The 23,940-nt window shown below is 46.3% G+C and overlaps 1 protein-coding gene across 6 annotated transcripts in view; it reads right to left on the bottom strand.

The window, feature by feature from the left end:
• ERG (ETS transcription factor ERG) overlaps positions 1–23,940 on the bottom strand; it is a 280,491-nt gene that overhangs the window by 48,818 nt on the left and 207,733 nt on the right. For all 6 annotated transcript variants that reach the window (XM_049709977.1, XM_049709979.1, XM_049709978.1 and 3 more), the window contains one exon: positions 12,883–13,100. In XM_049709977.1, the coding sequence (XP_049565934.1) occupies positions 12,883–13,100 (218 nt within the window). The remainder of the gene's footprint in view (positions 1–12,882; positions 13,101–23,940) is intronic.

Here is a 23,940-nt window from a genome sequence, read left to right on the forward strand (position 1 = left end):
TTAAGATTAAGCGGACCCCAGCCCGATACAAAAGCTTCTTTTAGCTGTTTCCATAATCCTTTTCTTTGAAAAGGGGTAATGTGCCTATAAAAATGTACCAAGACATTAAAATTAGGACTTTGGTTTTTGAAAAACAAAATAAACTTGACATCTGACATTGGTTTTCTCACATCAGAGTCTACTTACAGCAGGGCAGATTCCATCACAGAAACAGCCCGCAGTGAAATGGCATAGATGCGAACGTTAGCTTGACAAGGATGCGCTGTGCCCTGAGCTGAGTGTGAATGGACCTCATTTATCCAAGCATGTCACTGAATGCAGCCTCAAGTGACAGGGCCGAGCTCACCAGCCACCTTAAATCTGTGATCCACTCTCACTTCACAACAGTTAGTGGAGGCGCTAAGGCCTGAGAGAAAGCCCAAGGCAAGTCAAAATCGAATTTGGGCAAAACTGATATAACTTCTCCTGGTGGGTGAAGGCAAACCCGCTGGTCCTCTCGAAAATCTACCCATTCTTCAAGCCCCATCCTCCTTCCTGTTCCTGAATTCCTCTTGCACTTGGAGATGGCTTTCCCCTGCCTTGTTCTCCATCACATGCCGGTGGAGTAATTTTTTTTTTCACATTTGAAATGCATTTTTTTTTTTTTTTTTTGCGGTACGCGGGCCTCTCACTGTCGTGGCCTCTCCCGTTGTGGAGCATAGGCTCCGGACGCGCAGGCTCAGCGGCCATGGCTCACGGGCCCAGCTGCTCCGCTGCATGTGGGATCTTCCCAGACCGGGGCACGAACCCGTGTCCCCTGCATCGGCAGGCGGACTCTCAACCACTGCGCCACCAGGGAAGCCCTGAAACGCATATTTTTTTAAAAAAACTTTTATTGGAGTATAGTTAATTTACAATGTTGTGTTAGTTTCGGGTGTACAGCAAAGTGATTCAGTTACACATATGCATATATCCATTCTTTTTTAGATTCTTTTCCCATATAGGTTATTACAGAATATTGAGTAGAGCTCCCTGTGCTATACAGTAGGTCCTCATTAATTACCTATTTTATATATAGTCGTGTGTATATGTGAACTAATTCAGACAGAGAAAAGACAAATATCATATGATATCGCTTATACGTGGAACCTAAAAAAAATGGTACAAATGAACTTAGTTTCAAAACAGAAATAGAGTCACAGACGTAGACAACAAACTTATGGTTACCAAAGGCAAGAGAGGGGGAGAGGGATAAATTAGAAGGTGGGGTATTGTATTCTTGAGCTTTACTTCCAGAGAGTCTGCTTTCCTGCTACCAGAGTCATCTTCCACAAAGACGAGTCCATGCTGGCCACGTGCAACCCAAGCCCTTCCTCGGCCCATAGAGCCGTCCGACAAATCCACGCTCCCTAGACTGTCCTCGGCCATCTGGCCCTGGGCCTCCTCAATTCATTCATTTAAAAAAATTATTAAAGTATTGTTGATTTACAATGTTGTGTAAGTTTCAGGTGTACAGCAAACTGATTCAGGTATGCATTTTGTACACACACACACACACACACACACACACACACACACACACACACGTTCTTTTTCAGATTGTTTTCCCTTATAGGTTATTACAGAATATTAAGTACAGTTCCCTGTGCTATACAGGAGGTCCTGGTTGTTTATCTATTTTATATATAGTAGCGTGTATATGTTAATCTCAAACTCCTAATTCATCCCTCCCCTCCCTTTCCCCTTTGGTAACCGTAAGTTTGTTTTCTATGTCTGTGGGTCTATTTCTGTTTTGCATTATAAATAAGTTCCTTTGTACCATTTTTTTAAAAAAGATTCCACATATAAGCAACATCATATGCTATCTGTCTTTCTCTGACTTACTTCACTCAGTATGAGAATCTCCAGGTCCATCCGTATTGCTGCAAATGGCATTATTTCATTCTTTCTTATGGCTGAGTAACATTCCATCGTACATATGTACCCCATCTTCTTTATCCATTCATCTGTGTGACAAACACTTACAGAGCAAGTGTACGCCACGTACTGTCCCAGGTGCCGGGGACCCAGCAGTGTCCCTGTTCTCGTGGTGCCTGCCTTTGGGTGGGTGAAGTCTCTCTCCCCAGCCCCACATACTCTGCCCTGGAAGACCACGGTCCACATCCCATCCAACCCTTTTGTGGATGAGCAAGCGAATGTTTACTCCCGTGCAGTCTTCAGCTCATGACAGTTTATTAGAATGGCACTATCTTCCCAAATGTGCTTTTTAGCTTATTAGGTGACTTCATGTTAAGAACTTGATGATGAAGCTAGACTACAGAGGCTTTCTTTGGCAGCTCTACCCTGACAGTCCAAAGAGTTCAGTTCCACGAGAGGGTCCTAAGGATGCTGGCCAGGGCACGCATCCCAAGTCTGCCTTAAACCTGAATAGGAATCAATCCCCCCTCAGGTGGTTTTCTTCCTAAGAATCCTAAAAGCACATACTTAGTCCTAATCGACCGAACCAACTCCTAATCAAGTTTCACGCCATGAATGGAGGTAGTCACCACAAAAAGGTATTTTTAGGACCCCAGACAAGGAGGGGATTGTCTGGAAAGCACTGGGGTAATTTGTAGGTCTGGTTTATTTCTGAATCAGAGGCAGTGGAAAAGCTGCTTCAGAGCCCATGGCCTGAGCAGCGGGTGGAGCTGGGCAGTGATTCACGGAGCACTCTGGGCTCCAACTGAAACTGGAGATGTTTATCTTCACAGCTGTGTGTTATTTTTACCCTTACTAAATATTCTCTCTTACACCTGGAATTTCAGCCTCTTCCCACCAGGCCTGTTCCCTTCTCCCTTCTCCTAAGCAGTTGAAGACGAAATTAATTTAAAAAGTCACCACCAACAGTTAGTTCTTTGTCCCCAAAAGGGGTTTGAAGTTTCCCTGAGAAAGTTTCATGGTTTAACAGCCGAAAATGGTATCAGCAAGATCACAGCACATTTAGATCTTGAAAACTGAGGAGGAAACGCATCCTTTGGGGATTCATCCTTTAGAATAAAGTATTCTGTAGAATAAGATGTCTACAAATAGTTACCTGACAAAGATGTGGCACCTTTTCTATCTTGTGTGCGTGTGTGTATGCTTTTCTCAAAACACTTTCATTTTTCAGAGAGGAAAGAAGTAAGCCCGATAGCCATTATGGTGCTTTCAGGGTTTTATTTTCCTAAAAGGCTATGTAAATTCTGGTTAACCAAGATGATTTTCCTTTCAGGATAGAAAATGCCAAGCAGTGCCCTTGTCCCAATGTCAATATCCACAGTGACCCGATGGGATTCACTTACATCATAAGGAAGAGCACAGCTCTTAAGCTGTTCTCCAAAATGGTGTCCATCCATTTGACACCCCAAGAAATGGCAAAGATGCTCATGAGTGCTACTAAGGAAGGGGGATGAGAAAAAGTCTGCTCCAGACAGAGAGGGAGCCCCAGAGAACTTGACTCTCTCACTAAATCTTCCCCAAGTGAGGCCCTTTCAATCCATGTCTCAGCCCTGCAGCCCAATGAACTGATGTCTGTAAAGACTCAAGGCCCCTTACAAGTAGGACAAACTATTACCACCCGACCTCATTAGCACAGTTGGGAAAACCACTAGTTTTCCAGTCTCCAACACTGAGCCGCCCACAGCTTGGAAGGTTTGGAAGGTGGCCAAGCTTAACTAGGAAACATCTTTTATGCCAGTCGGATTCAGAACCTTAAGGCAGAAAGGAACAAATGTGATTATAGCTGCAAATTTCACTGTCCTAAAAGAAGACATAAAGTCTTCTAGAAAATGTAAGAAGATATACATGAAGTCAAATCTCAATGCATCAAAGTAGAAAGGCATGAGGGAGACCAGTCCCAGGGAGCCGCTTTCAAATGTCAAATATTGAGTATTCCACGTAAAATGAGAAAACTGATGTTAAAAGACCTTCCGCCATGATGTTGCTCTGTACGCAGGAACTGGGCAAAGCACCTCTTCCAACACAATGACACACAGGGAACTGGAATAGTCGCTATCCTAAAACTGAGAATTTTTTATTTTTAATTTCAGCCCAATGAGTATTTACTGAGAGCCACCACTGGGCTCAGACCGTAGGTCTCCCATCACGCTAATTATTTGTTAAATGTGGTTCTGTTTGGAAGCACCTCATGAAGGGAATGTAAAGATGAGTGCAGTTTAATTGATCTGTTATAATAAGTAAAATGAGAGGAAAGTAAATTTTTTTAACTGTGTAATATATACAAGAAATCAAAATATGGTTGGTGTTTGGATTTAATGCCTCTCAGAAGACAAAAAATCGGACATATTGCTCATCTATCACCTGGAGAAACTCCACCATCCCTGCCAACACAGAGGTGATGCCTGGCTAAAGGAAGCAGTCCTGAGGGAGGAAGAGGAGCACAGGCCTGGGGTCACACGGCCCATGGCAGGCGGACTTAAGTTACGGAGACTCAACAGTCTCCATGCGTAAAATGGGTATAATCTCAATGCCATCTCATAGATTTAATGAGGAAATTGGATGATATGTTGTATCCTAAAATCTATTAATAAATCACAGTGCGTTATAGAAATATTAGTATCACTCCTCTGGGAGTCTTTCCTGGCTGGGGAAACTGAGTCATACTCTCATCCCTGCTATGGCCAGGCCCAGAGCATCCCCCTGAACTTGTACTTGTCATGCGACCTCACGGAATCGTTTTCACCTTTGATGGACCGTAAGCGTCTCTTAACTCATCTTCATAGCAAACACTGTCTATGATGAAGAGTAAACACCAAATAAATGGTTTAGTGCAGAGTTCTCCACTTCGAGACGACAGACCTTGGGGGCCAGATGATTCTTTCTGGGGGCAGATGCTGTCCTGTGTGTTGTAGGCCGCTGAGCGGCACCTCTAGCCTCAACTCACTAGATGCCAGGAACGCCTCACAGGTGTGACAGTCTTCAGGGCTTCCCTGGTGGTGCAGTGGTTGAGAGTCCGCCTGCCAATGCAGGGGACACGGGTTCGTGCCCTGGTCCGGGAAGATGCCACATGCCGCGGAGCGGCTGGGCCCGTGAGCCATGGCCGCTGAGGCTGCACGTCCGGAGCCTGTGCTCCGCAACGGGAGAGGCCACAACAGTGAGAGGCCCGCGAACCGCAAAAAAAAAACCTGTCTGCAGACATTGCCAAATGGCTCCCTGGGGGCGCAGCCACGGCATCTGCGAACCACTGGTTTAATGAGTAAGATCCCCTGAACTCAGGCAAGGAGTCCAGAGCTCGTCCTATTTTGCCTGGTGCCTATTAGAGGTAAGTGCAAGCCCCCTGCGTCTGGGCTGATACTTAGAGGGGCCTAGGCTCGATTCTCAGGAGGATTCCAGTTGTGGTTTGTCCACCCCTCATTTGGGGTACAGCCCCCAAACCTGGGGCTCAGCCTCACTTCCCTCTTCCTCACTCCATACCCACCAGCAAAACACAACCGTTCTACCTTCAAAGTATGTCCAGCATGCAATCACTTTTCCCACCCCTGCATCACAACCACCCTCACGCAGGCCTCACCTGACTCCCAAAGGGCCTCCTAGCGGTCTTGGCTTCAACACAGGAGCCAGGGAGATCCTGCTGAATCTGAGTGACATCATGTCCCTCCTCTGCTTACAGCCCCCAGCGGTCTCCTAGCTCGCTCAGAGTGAAGATCAAAGCCCCTCACTGGCCTCACGATCTCTCAACCTCATCTCCTATCACTCTTCCCCTTGGTCACTGAACATTAGCCACGACTGTCCTCCAACACTTCAGGCTGACCTCAGGGTCTCTGCACTCACCACTCCCTTTGCCTGGAATATTCTCCTACTGGGTAACCATGGGACCTTCTCCCTCACTGACTTTGGGGCTTTACTCATATGTCATGTTCTCAGAGGGGATCTTTTCAGGCTGCCCTTTCTAGACCTGCCACCCGCTGCCCTGCTTTAGTTTTCTTTTTTCCTTAGCACTTACCACAATCTAACCTGTTAGCCTTTAATTAGCTATCTGGTTCACTGGCTGTCTTTCCCGTTAGAAAGTGAACTTAGAGAGGCAATATTTTTGTGTATGTTTTACGACTGTATGTCAAGTACCTAAAACAGTGACTGCACATAATAGGTGCTCAGTACATACTTGCTGGATGAATGAATGACTCCGTGCGTAACCAGGACGTCTGACACCAAGATGGACCAATCAGGTAGCTCCCTTTGCTGTCATCTTCATCACACTCCAGACCGCATGCTTTTTAAATATTACGTCAAAAGCATCCTGTCATCTGATCCTAGGCTGGAGTTCTTCACAGCACACAGTGAATCTCCTTCCCAGACAACAGAGAGAGGCGAGGCCCAGTCTCTCACCTCACAGGCTCAGCCAGACAAAAGCCACTGCAGTGAGAGGCGAGCAGGGTGGCCGTCCACCTAGGCAGACAGACTTCCTGAGAGCGAACCCTCCTCTGCACTTTGTTCTCCCAGATTATCCACTCTATAGGCCACCTTTATCCAGTTCCGGGGATTCTCATTTTTTTCTCTCCCTGGATGCTGCCATGGGACTGTTTCTCAGACCGGTGAGTGTCAGAATCCCGGGGTAGGGGAGGGGGAGCTTGTTAAAGCAGGAGTGCTGGGTCCCACCCCCAGAGCTCTGGACTCAGCAGGTCTGGGCAGGGCCTGAGAATCTGCATCTCTAACAAGCTCCCAGATGGTGCTGATGCAGCGGATCTTAGGGCCCTACTTTGAAGATCAGCGCACCAGGGGACCTCTCACCCAACAGACCTCAACAATAGATGAATGGCTCCAGGTGGCTTGGGTACTGGGCTAAGAGCAGGACTCACAGTGTGGCACACAGAGTCACTCAATTCCAGCTGCAGCGAGCCTCCAGGGGGGCAGCACGGAATTGCCACGACTTCCTGGTGGGCTACCAGGAGATTTTACTGCCTGTGGAAGGATGAAGGATGCCCAATTCCACCCGCCTGAGAGTTGACTGAATCTCCGAGACAGGGATGCTGAGAGAGAGTAAAGGCTTGCACACCATACTGCCTGCTTGTGATGGAAGACAATTTTCTTGTGGACCGCATGTGAGTATGAGTGTGTGTGTGCGTGTGTGTGTTTCTTGGTCTATCTTGCCAGTCTACAGTGGCTTGGCCCTTAGGAACCTCACATAGAATTAAGGCCAACAGCAGGGGGCTCGTTGGAGGCCAGGCAGTTCTGAAGCCCCAGCAGGGCCCTCTGTGAACAGCTGTTCCAGCTGGGCTGCACTGACACGTCTCCATTGTGTGAACACTTGGGGGTTTCTTGTGTGTGAGGCTGGAGTGAAGAAAGGGGAAAGGCAGGGTGTCAGGGACCACCGAAGCTGAGAAGTGATGTCTTGTGTCTACACAATGTGCAATTGGATTAGTGTCTGCAAGAATCATGTCCTCTGATACGGCAGCCGCCAAGCCAAACCCACAATTACATCCCTGTTGGCTCACAAGGCATGGTTCCTTTCTCTCCTGTTTTCCTTTCATTATTTTTTATAGAGCTCTGTTATAATGGCAGTAGATCTCATTTCACCACTCATATTTCATTTCAGGAGCTTGTGTGCGCATTGGGGCTAAGGTTTTGCAGAATTCCATCACTTGCTTGGGAAATTCAGTTCCTCCCTCCTCCAAGCCTTGGCCTTTTCCTCCGAGGGTAATGAGTCGATAGGGACAGACAGGACCATTCCCAGGGACCGTATCTTATGCGGAGGGAGCTAGGTCACGTTCTGGCAACGCCCAGGCTGTACAGGGGGCTCTCCCCCCCGGGGGGGTGTTTGCAAAAGAGCACCAAGGGGCCACAAAGGTAACAGCCCGCCCGTTCCAGCCAAAGTCCGATTTTTGACTTACGTAAATTCCCCCTGAACGTGACTTCAAGAGGCAAGTGTACTGTACGGAAGCCCACCACCCAAAAGCTCAGAGCAAGAACAATGAGACGGAGCTACTGGGCTGGGGGCCAGGAGATGCGCTTCCTTTCCTGCTGCAGTCCCTAACTCCCGGCACCCCTGGCCTGGGGCTTCCAGGTGGTGGGTGAGGCAGCCAGCATCTCCGGAAAGATGCAGGGAGGCGGCACATTTACGAGCTGCATCCTGGTCCCTGGTGCTCGACCACGCTCACCTCTGCAGTGTCTCTGCCGCGAGCCCCTCCAGGGAGGATCCCTGTCTCCATGACCTGGGCCTCTGCCCCCTGACACTTTGGGCAGAGCTGGTACAGCCAGGTGCCCATTCAAGGTCTCTAGAATGAAAGCAGAGTCCATGCAGGTCCACGTTCCCTTTTATGGAACTGGAGCTGACACGTGTGAAGACCACACCGCAAGCTGGCAACGTCTGCAGATCTGATCCCAGGCAGCCCTGTCTGCCGGCCTCTTCCAATCCTCGAGATGAAATGGGCCTTAGGTCCGCTGATGAATTTTGAGCTTTTCCTTCCTCCACGCCCCTTCGGGCAGCCCGTCATGCTCTGAAGAGCAGACTGGGCCTCACCGCCCACTTGCAATATTCCACAAGGTCACAGCCTGAAGGCCAGTCCTGGTGACCATCAATCTGATGTGCGACAGCCCCCAACACTTCCCATCCAGCCAGGCTGAGCCCCTTCAGGGACAGGGAACTGGCTACCCCAGGAAATGCTGATTTGCAAATCTGAAAGGAAGGGCCCCACTAACCACTGACCAGCCAAGGGGCCAGAAGTACCAGGCGTGGTCGGTGTCCTGTGTCCACCTGGCCAGGCCATGGCACTCAGTGACTTAATCCAGTGCCAATCGAGGTATTGGTCTGAAGGTATTTCATAGATGCGGTTAACATCTACCAACCATTGATTTTAAATAAAGGTGATTATCCTTGATAATGTGGGTGGGCCTCATCTCATCAATTGAAGGTCTAAAGAACAAAACCTGAGCTTCCCCTAAGGAAGAAGGAATTCTGCCTCAAGACTGTTGCATCTGAAATAGAGACACAGATGCAGAGAACAAACGTATGGACACCAAGGTGGGAGAGCGGCAGGGGGAGGGTGGGACGAATTGGGAGACTGGGATTGACGTGTATACACTAATATGTATAAAATAATCACTAATAAGAACCTGCTGTACAAAAAAATAAAATAAATTTGAAAAAACAAAAAAAGACTGTTGCACCTACTCCTCCTTGAGATTCTAGCCTGCTGGTACACCCTACAGATCTCAGACTTGACAGCTTCCACAACTGTGTGAGCCAGTTCCTTACAGCAAACCTCTTCATTGTGCATTCCACTGGTTTTGTTTCTCTGGAGAACCCTGACGGACACACCAGACCAGCCCCACTGAGCTGGATCCAGCACGCGGAGCTCGGAAAAGACGGGCAAAAGACTCTTCTACAAAGAGGATCAATATATGTCTGCCTCCTGTTTCCCCAGAACGTTCCACGGTGAGGGGAAGGAGGGCACTTGGTGACCAGCTGACATCTGCATCATAGCTCAGTTCCACAAGCTGTGCTCCTCCCCCATGTTCCTCCCCCCTCTGCTCCTTCCCCCGTGTTCCTCCCCCCACACTCCTCCCCCCTCTGCTCCTCCCCCCCACGCCCCTAACCCCCATGCCCCTCACCCCCGTGCTCCTCCCCTCTGCTCCTCCCCCCGTGCTCCTCCCCCCTCTGCTCCTCACCCTCGTCCTCCTCCCCCCGTCCTCCTCCCCCCCGTGCTCCTCCCCCATGTCCTCCTCCCCCCGGTGCCCCTCCTCCCCATGCCCCTCACCCCTTGCTCCACATCAGGCTTGCCATTTCCCATCAAGTTACCAGGCAAATGCAGGCAGCCGTGCCCACCTCCCGGGCAGCGGCTGCTGGGCCAGCACCACCGGACATCCAGGAGGAGGACAAGGACCATGACAAGGCTGACTTCCCTCGGTAGCCGCCACCGAAACACATCCCAGTTTGCTCCCAAAGCTGGAACTGCCTTTAACCATCCTCTGAGGGGAGCATTCTGAGCATCTTAGGATTCCATGAGGGCCTGAGAGTGGAAGCTACTGACGCTTCCATTGTCCCCTTGCAAGAAAATGGTCCAGTTTCTCCAAAAATGATTTCCCTTCCCAGGAAAGAGACCCTCGCCTGAGTCCGCAGCTTCGCAGCTGCCTGACAGACGAACGGCCAAGAAGCTTTCCAAGGTCAGCCGGCCGAGGAACGCGGGAGAAGCTTTCTGGGGGCCCGTGTCTTTCTTGGGGACTTGAAGCCCCTAGGCCAGGCTCAGGGTCACCTCAAGTCCCCCCACCCATCCCGAATCCCAGTGATGACCACCTCGGGCTGGGAAGGAGGCCCCAGGGCTTGGCCAGGAGGGCAGGTGGACATCAGCTCTTGAAGGGAAGCACAGGCCGGCATTGAAGGAACCGGTATTCACACTTCTCTCTTATTTATTTATTTATTCGTTTATTTGTTTGTTTGCTTACTTATTTATCCATTCATCTATTTAAATTCAGCGAGAAGGAGAGGAAGTTTCATTTCTGCAACATTGTTCTCACCTCCTCATTCAGTCTCCTTTCTGAGGCTTGCTAAATCCAGACTGGCATTCCTGGAGCTGGCCCTAGGCCAGACTCCACAAATAAGGGCCAGGGCACGGCTCGCTCTGCCAGCTGCCAGCTGGAGACCATCTCAGTGCCCTCTGCCTGAAGCGTTCTTTCCCTCTCTCTCTAATTATTTATCTTCCACTCTCTCCATCTCCATCTCTATCTCTCTCATCATCTCTCCCTTGCACACACAATCTCCCTCTCTCTCTCACACACACACACACGCACACACACATACGCACACACACACATGCGTGCGCGCACACACACGGGCTGATGTATCTCCCATAGGTAGAAACCAGCCTTGGAAGAAGAACGCTTTAGAAATGCATCTTGCTCTTAATGCTCCCACCGTGACTGCCCCGGCATGCGTGGGATCACGTGACTCCACCAAAAATTAGAATCCATCAATGTTTACAGGGTTGGCTCCACAACTACCCTTTTATATAAACACCGCTACCTTCCTCAGAACAGGATTAACCTGCATGCCTCCAAGTCGCAGAAACAGATACAGCGAACCGTCAGTGGAACCATTCTATCAGATGGCTAGGATTTACCTGTAACATATTTACATATAGCGAGGAACTGGCCGGGACTCTGGCATCCTGGACCCTATGCTTGCCTTTTCTACCATGGTCCTTTCAGAAGTCTAGGAATTAGCCCCTTGACGAGGTCTAAGATGGGTCTGCCTTGGCTTGAATTCCCTTTAAAGGACCAGTGCTGTAGCAAATAGGCAACATCAGAATTAGCGTTCCCACTTTCAAGAAGAAACTCGACGCACAGAAGCGAACTGACTTCTCAGGGCCCAGGGACGTTCTGGCCCCTCCCATCTCCCTGTTTGGCACGTCCAGCCTCACGGTTGACATTCCCTCTGAGGGCTGTGACTTGGCACCTTCACGGACACCACACTAGAAGTTGATGCAATGGTTTCCAGCACTTATAAAACATGACACTTATAAAAAACATATTTCACATTAAAATATATACGTAGCAAAAAGGGCCTATTATAGCTACGACAGAGTGGGGAAAATGCACTGGGTGTGGAGTCAAACACCCTTGATTGGAATCCAAATTCTGAGTTGCTTTAAGTGCTGATTTGGGTTAGCCAGAAAATGCCTGAGTCTCAGTTTCCTCATCCATTGAATGGGGATAAGCATTCCTCACAGGGCTGCCTGGAGGACTGACAGGCCATCAGATGTAAAAGGGCTTTATACATAGTAAAGCACTAAAACTTGTGAGCTGCTCTTGTGACTCTGGGCAGATCATACAAATTTAAATGCAATTATTCTTTCTTTGTCTTGAGATTTGATACGATTCTTTCTGAATATATATGGGGTATTATATCATAATTGAAATCAACCTGACTCTTCAAAACTACATCCAATGAAATGCTTTTGTGGGCTTCTCTGGTGGCGCACTGGTTAAGAATCCACCTGCCAACGCCGGGGACACGGGTTCAAGCCCTGGCCCGGGAAGATCCCACATGCCATGGAGCAACTAAGCCCGTGCGCCACAACTACTGAGCCTGTGCTCTAGAGACCATGAGCCACAACTACTGAGCCCATGTGCCACAACTACTGAAGCCCACGTGCCTAGAGCCTGTGCTCCGCAGCAAGAGAAGCCACCGCAATGAGAAGCCCCTGCTCGCTGCAACTAGAGAAAAACCCGCACGCAGCAACGAAGACCCAACGCAGACAAAAATAAATAAACAGATAAATTTAGAAAAAGAAAAAGAAATGCTTTTGAGTGTCAGGGATAATACATTCGGTAATTCACTAATACATTCTAGGTGACCGCAGCATTATCGTGACAAACTCAGGAGAGTTAATACTTATGGGTGACACTGGTGCTTGGTTTTAAGTGTAAGTAAAGATGAGAAGAAAAAGCAAGCATCCAAAGAAGGTGACAGAGGAGAGAAGGTTGGGGGGCGGGGGGCTGGAGGACACAGAAAGTAGGTCCATTAGCAATGTCATATGGCTTGGACATATGCTACACTGCCTGGCCACTAGCTGACACTCTCCCTCCATGAAAACAGAAGACAGCTTTACTTTCCAGGCAATAAAAACCTCAGAGACAAATTCTGCCATATGTGGGCAAGGCCCCCTCCCACAAAGCCCTCACGTCTGGGAAATGGAATTGAACATCTCATCTTCAAAGCGAGTTCTCGGTAAATGTACTACTGGTTTTACAACCTCTATCCTCCACGCAAACCACTGGAGAACACATTTTCTCAGCATTGCCCAGTGTTACTGTCGAATGCCCTGAGTTTCTGAAACCATCTCGGGGGAAGCGTGATCAATTTCCACTTTGCCTTTTCAAGGGGTGGGAAAACCAGAGGTCTGGGAGAGCAAGAGCCGGCGGTCTCCTTACCTTGAGCCATTCACCTGGTTAGGGTTACATTCCATCTTGATGGTGACCCTGGCTGGGGGTTGAGACAGCCAGTCCTGCTGAGGGACACGCGGGCTCATCTTGGATGTCTGTCCATAGTCGCTGGAGGAGGACGCGGTCATGTCCGTCTTGGCCAGGTGCGGCGTGCCGTATGCGCACTCAAACAATGACTGGTCCTCGCTCACAACAGATAACGCTTCCTGGACACCCAAAGAAACACACAGTCAGGACGTTCCAAGGGACAGTCATGCTTCAAAAAGTTGCTAACTGTACGGTCATTTCTAACTGGGACCCCCTTTTTAGGTAGTTTTTACGGTATCCATTTCCACCTTTCAGCAGCAAAAGGGAGTTGGCTTTCTTTCCCCTAGAGACAGTAAGAGTTGGCACTGGCCGACCTAGAAAAACTTTTGTGCAGGTCTCCAAACATCCCAGCCTTGACCACAGCCGTGCAGATAATACCCACTTTAATCTCAACTCAAGGAAGTGGAATTTCAAAGGTCTTAGAAGACATCCAATTGCATGTGTCATTATTTGACAAATGCAATCTATAATTCAAGCAGACAGGGTACAGAATGGTCGTGAAGATTAAAAAAGACATGTGACGGCTAACACCTAAGCATCTGGCAAAACTGCCACATTCCCAGGAGATTTTGAAGAAGAGCTACTTAGAAGAGTGAGGGGGAAATGGGGCACCAAAGGACACAGAGACAAAGATATGAATTTTTCCACTTCTAAGTTATTAGCTGAAATAGTTTCAAGTGGCGCTTCCATGACGGTGAACATCTGGATGATAAATGAACCAAAAAAAAAAAAAAAAAAAAAAAGCTGTGATTAGCCAGAGGTCTCCAAATACCAAGATGTTTAAAATACCTAGATCGCTGACTAGCTCTTTTTTTTTTCCCCCTTACTTTCTATTCCTATCTTTGCTCATTTTGCACGATTGGGTGAGAAGAAATAGAAATGTGTCATTGTTAGAGCATTCTTCTGTGGTTTTAAGTCAAACAAGTGGTTAGCCTATGGCTAGGCGGACGTTCGACAGCCAAATCAGCAAAGGCAAATTCGATTGGGAAATTTCAGCTACTTGAATGACGTATTGTGCAGCAACGACACAGAAGAACTACGAGACCATCCAATTTTGCTTTCTATAACCAAAACAGAAATCCATGTGGTAGTTCATGTTTATTTCAGTCCTTGGGCACCCTCGGTACTGCTATGCAGCTGGTGAGAAGCAAATGCTGTCTGGGTCACACATGTTTTTTAAATGGAAACTTTGGAGCCAGTGGGGACTTGCGGAGACCTTCTTGTCCAAACTCCTCATCCCCCAAATGGGAAGATCGGAGACCCAGGAAGGTCGAGACCTCACCTTGAGGTGAGCTGCCCAAGATAAAGCAGGGATTTGGTGAGCACACTGGTGAGTGTTTTATCTTCAGTTCCCTCCTATCCCCACAGCCTAGGACACCCTTCTTATATTCCTTGGTTTCCGATAATTGTCTACATTAGCACTCCTTTCTTATTCTTTGAATTGATACTTAAATAAGTAACGATTTTCCCCCCACCCCCGTTAATAATAGAGACCTACAAAGCAGCCTTTCTAAGACAGAAGCATCCCCCCCTTATGCAGAAGTGTCCGAATCTTTAGGGAACACATGCAATTTCACAAAGCACCCCCCAATCCAGTGTGTCCTCCCCCACTCCATCCCCCATCTACCCAGGGACCCGAGTACCTGAACTTCACTGCCAGGCACACTGTGCTGTGAACCAGTGAGCAGGGAGAATCAAAAGGAACAAACTCAATGCTCTGGCTCTCAGAGTGGAGGCCAGGTGTCTGTGCATGGATAACCACCCCCCGCCACCACCCACCGCCACAGTATCTCTAAAATCTCTTAGAATCGCAGCCCTGTGACAGTTTGGGAAAGAGTAAGCTGGGGGTTTAAACAATAACTCAAAATGTAGAAAAGGATGGGTTGTGCCAGCCAGAGAACCAGAATCAGGCACAAGGAAGAAAAGAAAAAAAGTAAGGCATCTTGAACCACCAGCAAAAGCAAACGCATCAACAAACAGATGGCAACAATCCGAGAAATGGGCACGGTAGATTCGGCGGGGGAGCCTGAGTCACGTGGCTCTCTCTTCCGGTCACAAACGGAGTGAGGGGATGTAAGGAATCTAAACTCACAGACATGGGTTTAAAAGTCAAATCGGCACCACGGACTTAGTGCAGTCCTGCTAATTAATAAAGGCAAAATTATAGCTTCTTCAATAAATTGTGCAAGACAGGGTCTCCTTTCCCATCGCGGCGCTGGATGGAATGGTTTTACGCACTCAGAGCAAAAAACAAGGCTGAAGGCTGCCTCCATTCTCCCGCCGGGTCCTGCAGACTCCACCAAGCCTCGGAGGGGAACACCATGCTATGTAATGTCAGCGTTGGCTCACCGGTGAAGAGAAACATGAATAAATGTGCGATGTGTATCAGAAATTGGCAGAAACAGGTTAGATATAAGGAGCAGGCTAACCTTTAAATCACAAATGAGAAGAAAATGGCTTTCACAACAAAAAGAGTAACAATGTTAAAATATGAGTATCTCCCCAAGATAAAGTAGGATATTCTCACAAACACAACCAATGACCAAATAAATGTAGCCTAAGATTTAAAAACTGGACCAAAATACTAGAACTGAAACCAGGCTTCAGTGTGTGCTTGGAGGGGGAGGAACCCATTCTCACATCTGGCAAAGCATTTTTCCACCACATGGTTTTCTAAAGAAAGAAATCAAAGTTAATTGGGATCGATTTAGGAAAAAAAAAAATCTACAAAAGCTAGAGATAAGCGGGGGAGGGGGACACACACACATCTTTTCTTCGTATCTTAAAATTCTCCTCCAAGTTAGTACTGAATAAAAATGAGAAAGGCCATATACTTCAGAATATCAAAAGCTGCTTTTGTTTGCTAGAGGAGAAGCAGTCTAAAAATGAGGACGCTTCAGGATAAACGTTTCATTTCCAAAGGGGTGAAACACAGTCCATATTCTGGAAAGACAGCGCATGCCCCAAAGTGATGCTAATTAAACCAAGGCAGGCAAGCACCTAGGGTTAAGTACAAGTCAGGAAAATGAAACGAATAAATGGAATATCTCACTCTCACACACACACACACACACACACGTGCGTGCTAACTTAGCACATCTGAACAATGGAGGAGTCAAAAGAAGCTGAAGGGTGGTCTTCAGAAACCTGTTTCAAAGATGACCACGAAAATTAACTGCTGTTCTTTAGAAGCAAACAAATGCTATGTACCAACAGCATGCCTTTGTTCACCCACTTGACTTTGTATATTACATGTAGGTTTCATCATCCCTTTGGTTGCAGTATGAATGACAGAGGCTGGTGCATAGGATTCTCCCACCCTAGCAGAACTGGGACTTCAAAGCAGGAAAAGGATCTAGCCTAGTAGGATTAAAACCAGAATGGATCGCTACACACAGGCTGGTAACCAGGAACACATGAGTCCCTCAACTGTAGCTCTGCAAGTGAGCCTTCCTGGCCTCGACGGATGCTGTCCCTGCTTCCCTGCCGTCTGGCTTCCCTCCTTGTCTGTGGTCATCTCACCTACCTACCTGCCTACCTGCCAAAGCTGTCAGCAGATGCCTTAGGTAACATGTATGGCTTATTCCCTCAGCACCTTCGGCCAGACGCAGGGACTTGCAAACTGTTTTGGCTGCCTTATGACAGAAAATTAAAAAAAAAAAGTCCAAACCTGGCAGAAATGTGGCATAATTAATTAATATGCCCACCTCTGTGTTACTATAAAAAGACATGAACTTTAGATTGGTGTGTGCGTGTGTGCGGGGTGTTCTTTTCTGTAGCCCCAGGAAAGCTGGGATATTTTGATGTGCCCAGTGGCAGGCTACCAATGCCATTTTTCATGAACTTATGAGAAATGCATAAATTCTAAGCGAACTGCCCTCCAACAAAAGGGACCGTCGTGTTAGTATACAATGTTTATTATTTCATTTGAATACTGAATATGCACCAATGACATGTGAGGACCACTTTTTCAGATTTTGGTCATCACAGTTGACTGACAGTTCTAGAAAGTGAAGAGAACTCAACTAGATTATATTTCATACATGAGACTAAAATACGATTCTATTTTTAAGTAACTAGATTTGGGTACAACAAAGGTTCCAAAATGCTTAGATTTTTAGAAAAATTAAAAGTCGAATGCACTTTTAAGCATACTGACATTTCCAGCAAATGATTTCAGACAGCCTAAAACAGATGAATTTTTTTCTGTAACAGATGAATAGTTTGAGAGGCTCCTATGTTTCCAGCAAAAGAATTATAAAATAAGGGTCTGGGCTCAATTTTGCTCTTAACTTTTGATCCCCACGGTTCATAAAAACACTGAAATGTCAATCCAGGGAACCCAACATACTTAAATTTTCATGAAAATCTGGGCGTGGTAAAATGTTGAAACTAAGAAAGTCTTAAGGAACGATCGGCTCTCTTTCACAGCTGGAGCCAGTGAAGCATACCCAGGGAAATGATCCTTACGTCGTTTTCAAAAATCCAGAGGACGGCCAGAACTAGGCATCCAGGGAACAGGATTCCCAAATTCACCCTCAGTTTCCTCAAGTCTTAGGTGCCTCAAATAGTTATGAAAAACAAATGGAAAAACTAAGTGGAACAAGCATGTTAAGATTATGGTCATGCTTTAGAAAAAGAAATTCTTATAGAAGTCTTTGGTATCACAATGCACTTTAGGAAGCCAAGGTCATCTTAAATCAATAGTCTGCCTTTCCCCCACACACATAACCAATCAGAATCTGGAACATCACATAACTGCTTACACTGCGATGAATAAGCCATCTTTTAGCCACTCTTGACTCATAAGCAGCTGATCCATCACATAATAAACCAGGTTACCTTGGTAAGCACTTCGTATGCAGTATCCCTTTCAATCTTATTACACTGATTTTAAGATACACCTTTTTCCACATTTTACGAGCTCTGAAATCTGGATGCATCTCACCATCGATGGCATGTCATGCGTTATTGGCAGCATCTCTTCTCCTTTGACGGCCGGTAAAATAATGGTTCGTTTTATCATCAATGACATCTTAATTTTATGAAATACAGTCCTGACAATAGTCTTATAAGGTCAGGTGTCATTCCTGCCCACAGGTGAGAAAGCAGGATTGGGAAGAAGGGTAATGTCAACGTGAGGACAAGGTAGCAGCAGCGTTCGTGTCGGGGAGTGGAATCACTCCCTGAGGCTGTACACTCGCCACTCTGGGTGTGACCAGAGAAAGAACAGGTTGGGCTGATGGAGGTCAGATGCACAGGGCTTCACTGCCTTGAAACAGCTGTGGAAAGAGCAGAGCTGACAGCACAAATAAGAGACGGAACCACCTAGAAAGAGAGAGGCTGGTGGAGGGAAGAGGTGGGAGAAGGCTGAGGGGATAAATGCCCAGAATCCCAGGACTTCGATGGAATTAAAGGATCAGGAGAGTAAGTGGAAAGCCTGTTGGAAACTAGGAGGGAAATTTCTAAGTACAACACACTCTCTTATGAAGCTAAAAGCTATGTAGCAATAGGTCCCAGATACATTTAATTAGTCTTTCTTACTTAATAGTTTAAATCAACAAATCTGTTCTTTTCATTGGTTAATCAGATAATTCAGACCCAAATTGATGGCCGTGTATTGGGGTGTGTTCATTGCAGGTGGATGCCTGGCTTCTCAATCAATACTGCAAGGGAAGAATAGGGCAGGTAGGAACACCATTTATAAATGTTAGAGCCAGTGCACGTGGTGGCCTTAAATGAATGTCTGCAGACCTAATGATACCGGAAAACTATTTATTAGGCTGTCTCAAGCCCAGTTGTTTATAGCTTCTCGGGCTTCCCTGGTGGCGCAGTGGTTGAGAGTCCGCCTGCCGATGCAGGGGACACGGGTTCGTGTCCCGGTCCGGGAAGATCCCACATGCCGTGGAGCGGCTGGGCCCGTGAGCCATGGCCGATGAGCCTGTGCGTCCGGAGCTTGTGCTCCGCAACAGGAGAGGCCCGCGTACCACAAAAACAAAAACAATTGTTTATAGCTTCTCTTCAAGGCAGAGTGCATGCGGTAGATGCTTCTGGAAAGTCTACTCCTAATCACATTCAGAGGAGAAAAAAGCAACACAAATACGTCCCTAGGAAAGACCTCCACTCCATGTGCCCAACAAAAGGCCAATCCTTCCAGAATTTTATTCTCAACGTGTATATTTTTGCATTTGAATATTGCCAACATCTCATGGGATGAGAAACTTCCTCTGACCGGTATCTTTTAATTACAACACAAAAAAAGCCAAACATTGTGAGTTAAAAGATGCATTGTCAGGCTGAGTGGGAATCATTTTGCCCCGTCTTGATATTATTTTCTTTCCTTAATTCTTCAGCGGAGGAAACATTAAAATCATATATTAAATGCAGCATCTAGCTTTGTGCTCACGTTTTTCTCATTTAACACATTGCTATTTTAGTCCTTCAAAAATATAAAAATCTTGGATTAACCTCAAAGGAAAAATGTATGTAGGCAAATGAAGTCCATCTAAAGAGAGTGTTTCCCCAATGTGGTATCGCTTCAGTATCAAACACGTTTACAACTGCAGTACCAGCCCAGCGCTAAGAGAATGAAACCCAGGACTGGTGCAGAGATACAGGCATACAAATATATTCATATACATGCATACACATACATATTTATATGCACATATATGCATGCTCACACACACACATATACATACACATATGTCAATTTCCATATACATGCCTATACATACATACATATATTCGTATTCACACATACATGCATATTCGTATGTACATGCACACATGCATAAACATACACACATATTCATGCATATTCACACATGCATATTCACACACAGAGACATATACACACATACATATTCGAATATACATATCTGTACATGCATGCATGCATATTCATATACACATACATATTCACACATATATGCATATTCATATACATGCACATATTTACATACACACATGCATATTCATATACAGACATTTACATACACACATAATACACATATATATATATCCATCTATCTCTCCATCCTTACTATCTTTGCTCATTGAGCACTTTAGAGGACCTGTACACAGTCCTTATTGGTCAGCAGACCCCCTAGGGAAGATGGTGCCTAAATGATGTAGAACACCAGGATTCTTCCCTTTTTGCCTTGATTTGTTTCTTTCTCAAACTCGAAGGTGCTTTTCCTCCCCTCAGCAAATCCCTTCAAGAAAAGACTGATCTGGAAACCAGTCTCCTTATGACCTTCAGACGAATTTCCCTGCTCTGAACTCACCGGATTTCTCCTTGGCTCTGAGCAGCGTAGCCAGTCCTGGGAATTCTCTTGCTCACATACTTCTCCCCCAACTGCTGCCTTTATGAAGATATGAGCATTTCCAGGGCAGGATCCTGTGTGTGTGTGTGTGTGTGTGTGTGTGTGTGTGTGTGTGTGTGTGTGTGTGTGTGTGTGTGTCCCTAGCATCCAAACAGCTTCTTAACATCACATTTTGTTGATGTTCCTATTAACCACAGAACTAAGTCATGAAATTATACGAAAGCCCCATCATAAATGCTGTAGGTCCAAAAACTTTTTTCACATCAAAACAAAGGAAAATATACTTGTGAGATGAAGTGTGCAGCCAGTGACCAGGAGTTTGGAAGCTAATCGCCCTGGCACTATAGCCTCAGCCATATGATCCTGGAGCACATTACTGCAGGGTTTTACCTGAAATCTACGTAGGCTTGAATTAGGGACTCTGCGTAGTTAGGCAACATATGAAATAAATAAGACTTACTAGAAAATGAACACTAGCAAAGCAAGGAGAGAAGCTTTCAATGGCTAAGCGCAAATCCCAGAACGCTTGCGGAGATTGGAGCATTGCATAAAAATGTCAAGGAGAGAATAGTTAGGTTCCACATAAGGAGAAGTGGATTTAAATGAACCTCAAAAAATTAGAAACCCAACAAACATAATTTTAAAACAACCCTTCTGTTTACTTTCTCAGTTCTATGCAGATGCTCTTTGAAACATTTGAAAGGAGGATGAGATAGTAATATTTAGCCTGGCAATCAGAGGGTACAAGGTTTCAGGCATGCACGATGAGTTAAGTCTCTGGGTTCTACAGCACAGCATCCTGCTATAGTTAACAATTCTGAATCATATACTCACAAATTTGCTAAGAGAGTAGATCTTATGTTAAGTGTTCTTATCGCAAAAAATATATAAAATAAAGAGGGAAGGAGGAAGCTTTCGTAGACGATGGATACATTTATGGCATGGATTGTGGTAATGGTTTCATGTGTAGATACTTATCTTCAAACTTATTAAGTTATAAACGTTAAATACTGTACAGCTTTTTAGTACGTCAATCAAGCCTCAGTAAAGTCATTTTTGAAAAAACGAAACAATGTGTAAGTGATGTTAATAGCCTCTTTGTTTTCCTACAAAGAAACACATTTTCCCCCCATAGGCTTCTTTCCTTCTTTAGAGATGAATAAAAAAGTGTAAAAACATGTGTGGAAACATCCTGTTTGTGTGTTTTAAGTCGGAATGAGTGCAAAGAATGCAGCACTACCCCCTTCAGATCCTTCTGCACCCTCTTGGTTTTGTGGGGGGCAAATTCTACTCCTGGCTTTCCATACTTGTTTGTGTTTTTCTAATCACTGTCATCACGTGACACTCAGAAAATTTCATCAAAAGCCTTCATCTTATTTGTATCTCATTTGAAATAACTCATTTGAGATGAAAAGATGATTTGCTTTTCACTTTGATCAGCAAATTCAGGATAAACAATGGAGATGCACCAAAATGTCAGAGACAGCACGGTAGAGCATGGTGGCCACTGGATTGGGGCTCCAAAGACCTGAGGTGGAAGCTGCCCTTGGTCACTGGGTCCCCCTGGGACTTCCACAACCCCACTCTGCTCCAAATTCAGTCCCACGTGAGCTGCTGAGGGCTTGTTACAGACGCAGAGTCTGCGTGCCTGCAGCCCTGCTGAATCAGAATCCACTTCATAACATGAACCTGGCACACTCGCATATTCAAGTTTAAGTCCTGCTGCCTTATCCTTGCTTGAGTCTCAATTTCTTCAACTATGAAGGTGATGTTGATAAGAGCTGCCCCAATCCCAACCAGGGCTCCCAATGGGCCAACTGAGCTAGTGTATGTAAAAGGTTTCATAAGCCTTAATGTTGCATTTCAACTATTATCCCATCCTAGAAAGCTGATGTGACTGACCCAAATTCTCCATGGGGTTCAAGACAGTGGCTTGGACGATCCGTTTCAAATCCTATTCTTCTAACAAGCCACATGCCAGGAAAAGTACATCGTCTCTTGTATGCCATTAGTCACTCATTCTTTGTTAAGTACTAAATTTAAAAGTCAGGTATCTTTATCTAACATGGGGAGAAAGATGAGCTGGCATCTTTGCTTTTATTGTCGAGAGCATTTAGTCCAATGTGATTTAGCCTTTATGGTGCCCGGTCCAGTTTGTACATGGGTTTTTGGTTGTAATTCTACATTAGTTTGTTGGATGTCAATTCAATGTAAGTTTTGTGTGGGAAGGGATCTGGATTCCCTGTTGAAAACTGTGGCCTCAACAGCTGGTACATACCCTGGCATGTTGTTGTTCTCTACAAAATGAGTGGATGAATGGATGAATAGGTGAATGTATGAATATACCACGTTCTCATAACACAATTCCCATTCATTTCCCTAAAATTGCACACAGCACACAGCTGATGTTCCTCAAACTCCCCAAAAAAGTCTTCTCTTCCAGGATGTGGGATCCACGATGCTTTTCATCCTAACTTTCCCTAAAACCTCATGAGATTTTTAACAAACTTGGACAAGGAAGTGATTCTACGGCAGTCTTGCTAAGAGGCTCACGGAACTCGTTTACTCTTCTGATTTCTGCAGCTCACTCAGCCCAACCCAGGTTGGGCTGCAAGTGATTCAGGTTCCAAGAGGCACAGAGGACGCTCAGAAGGGCACCGCCACGCCCACAGGGTGACAAAGTCATTAGCAGTTTTCCTCTATTGGAACAGCCCTCTCTAAACCCCAAGGGAGAGATGGTACATCATACCTCTCACCTCCAGGAGCTCCATGAAAACAGGCAGCTCTATGCTTGGCCTTTTCAAAACATACATTCAGACGCTAAAAATACAGTGCACTGCACATCTGGAATGTGTCTCATCCATGAATCTCTGACACATGGATTCACTGTTTTCGAGAAAATTCCAAGAATTTTATTCATGAGAAAACTTTGGCACAATGGGAAACGCTGGCAAGCATTAGATAGCAGCAGCAGATGTGCTGGCCTCCGCCCCCAGGCCTGCGGCTGGTTCAGCCCATTTGCATCAGGTACCTATCTCGTGCCTTCAAACTTCCAACTCAAAATTCCCCATAAAAGAGGGAGGCCTTAAGTTTATTAAGTGATGCGGTTCCCCCCACATGGGTGCGCAGTACCAGATGCACTCTGCAAGTGTCGGGATGGGCACGTGGGAATTTAAAAGGGGCAACAGGAACACAGGGTCACTGGTGTGAGATGCAACTGCTCCCTGTGCCTCGTGCCCTGCGGCCACGGCCTCCTCGTCTGTTACATGAGGGTCTGGTCTCCTGATGTTTCCTTCCTGAGGTCCCTCCTTGCGCCAAGATGAAATCTACTGTATTTAACTAGTGACATTCTCTTCCTGCCGGGGCCAAACCACAGGCCCCACCTTCTCCATCTCTGAGCAGCTATGTGCCTAAGGGGAAAACCTATCACCTGGGGAGCTACCGAAAGTTCCTATGAGTTCAGGTTCAGAGTGAACTATGGGCTCTTTCCAGGCTGCCCTGGGTTTTAATTTCCTCTGGATAACTTCTTCCATGCTCATGGTGGGAGGGTAGTCAAGACCCTGAGAGCTCATTTCATGTCTTCAACTGCCATTAGGACCTAATCTCCTGCACGGGAACTCTGGGTCTGTTC

The sequence above is a fragment of the Orcinus orca genome, chromosome 5 (assembly GCF_937001465.1).
Source record: "Orcinus orca chromosome 5, mOrcOrc1.1, whole genome shotgun sequence".
NCBI lineage: Eukaryota > Metazoa > Chordata > Mammalia > Artiodactyla > Delphinidae > Orcinus > Orcinus orca.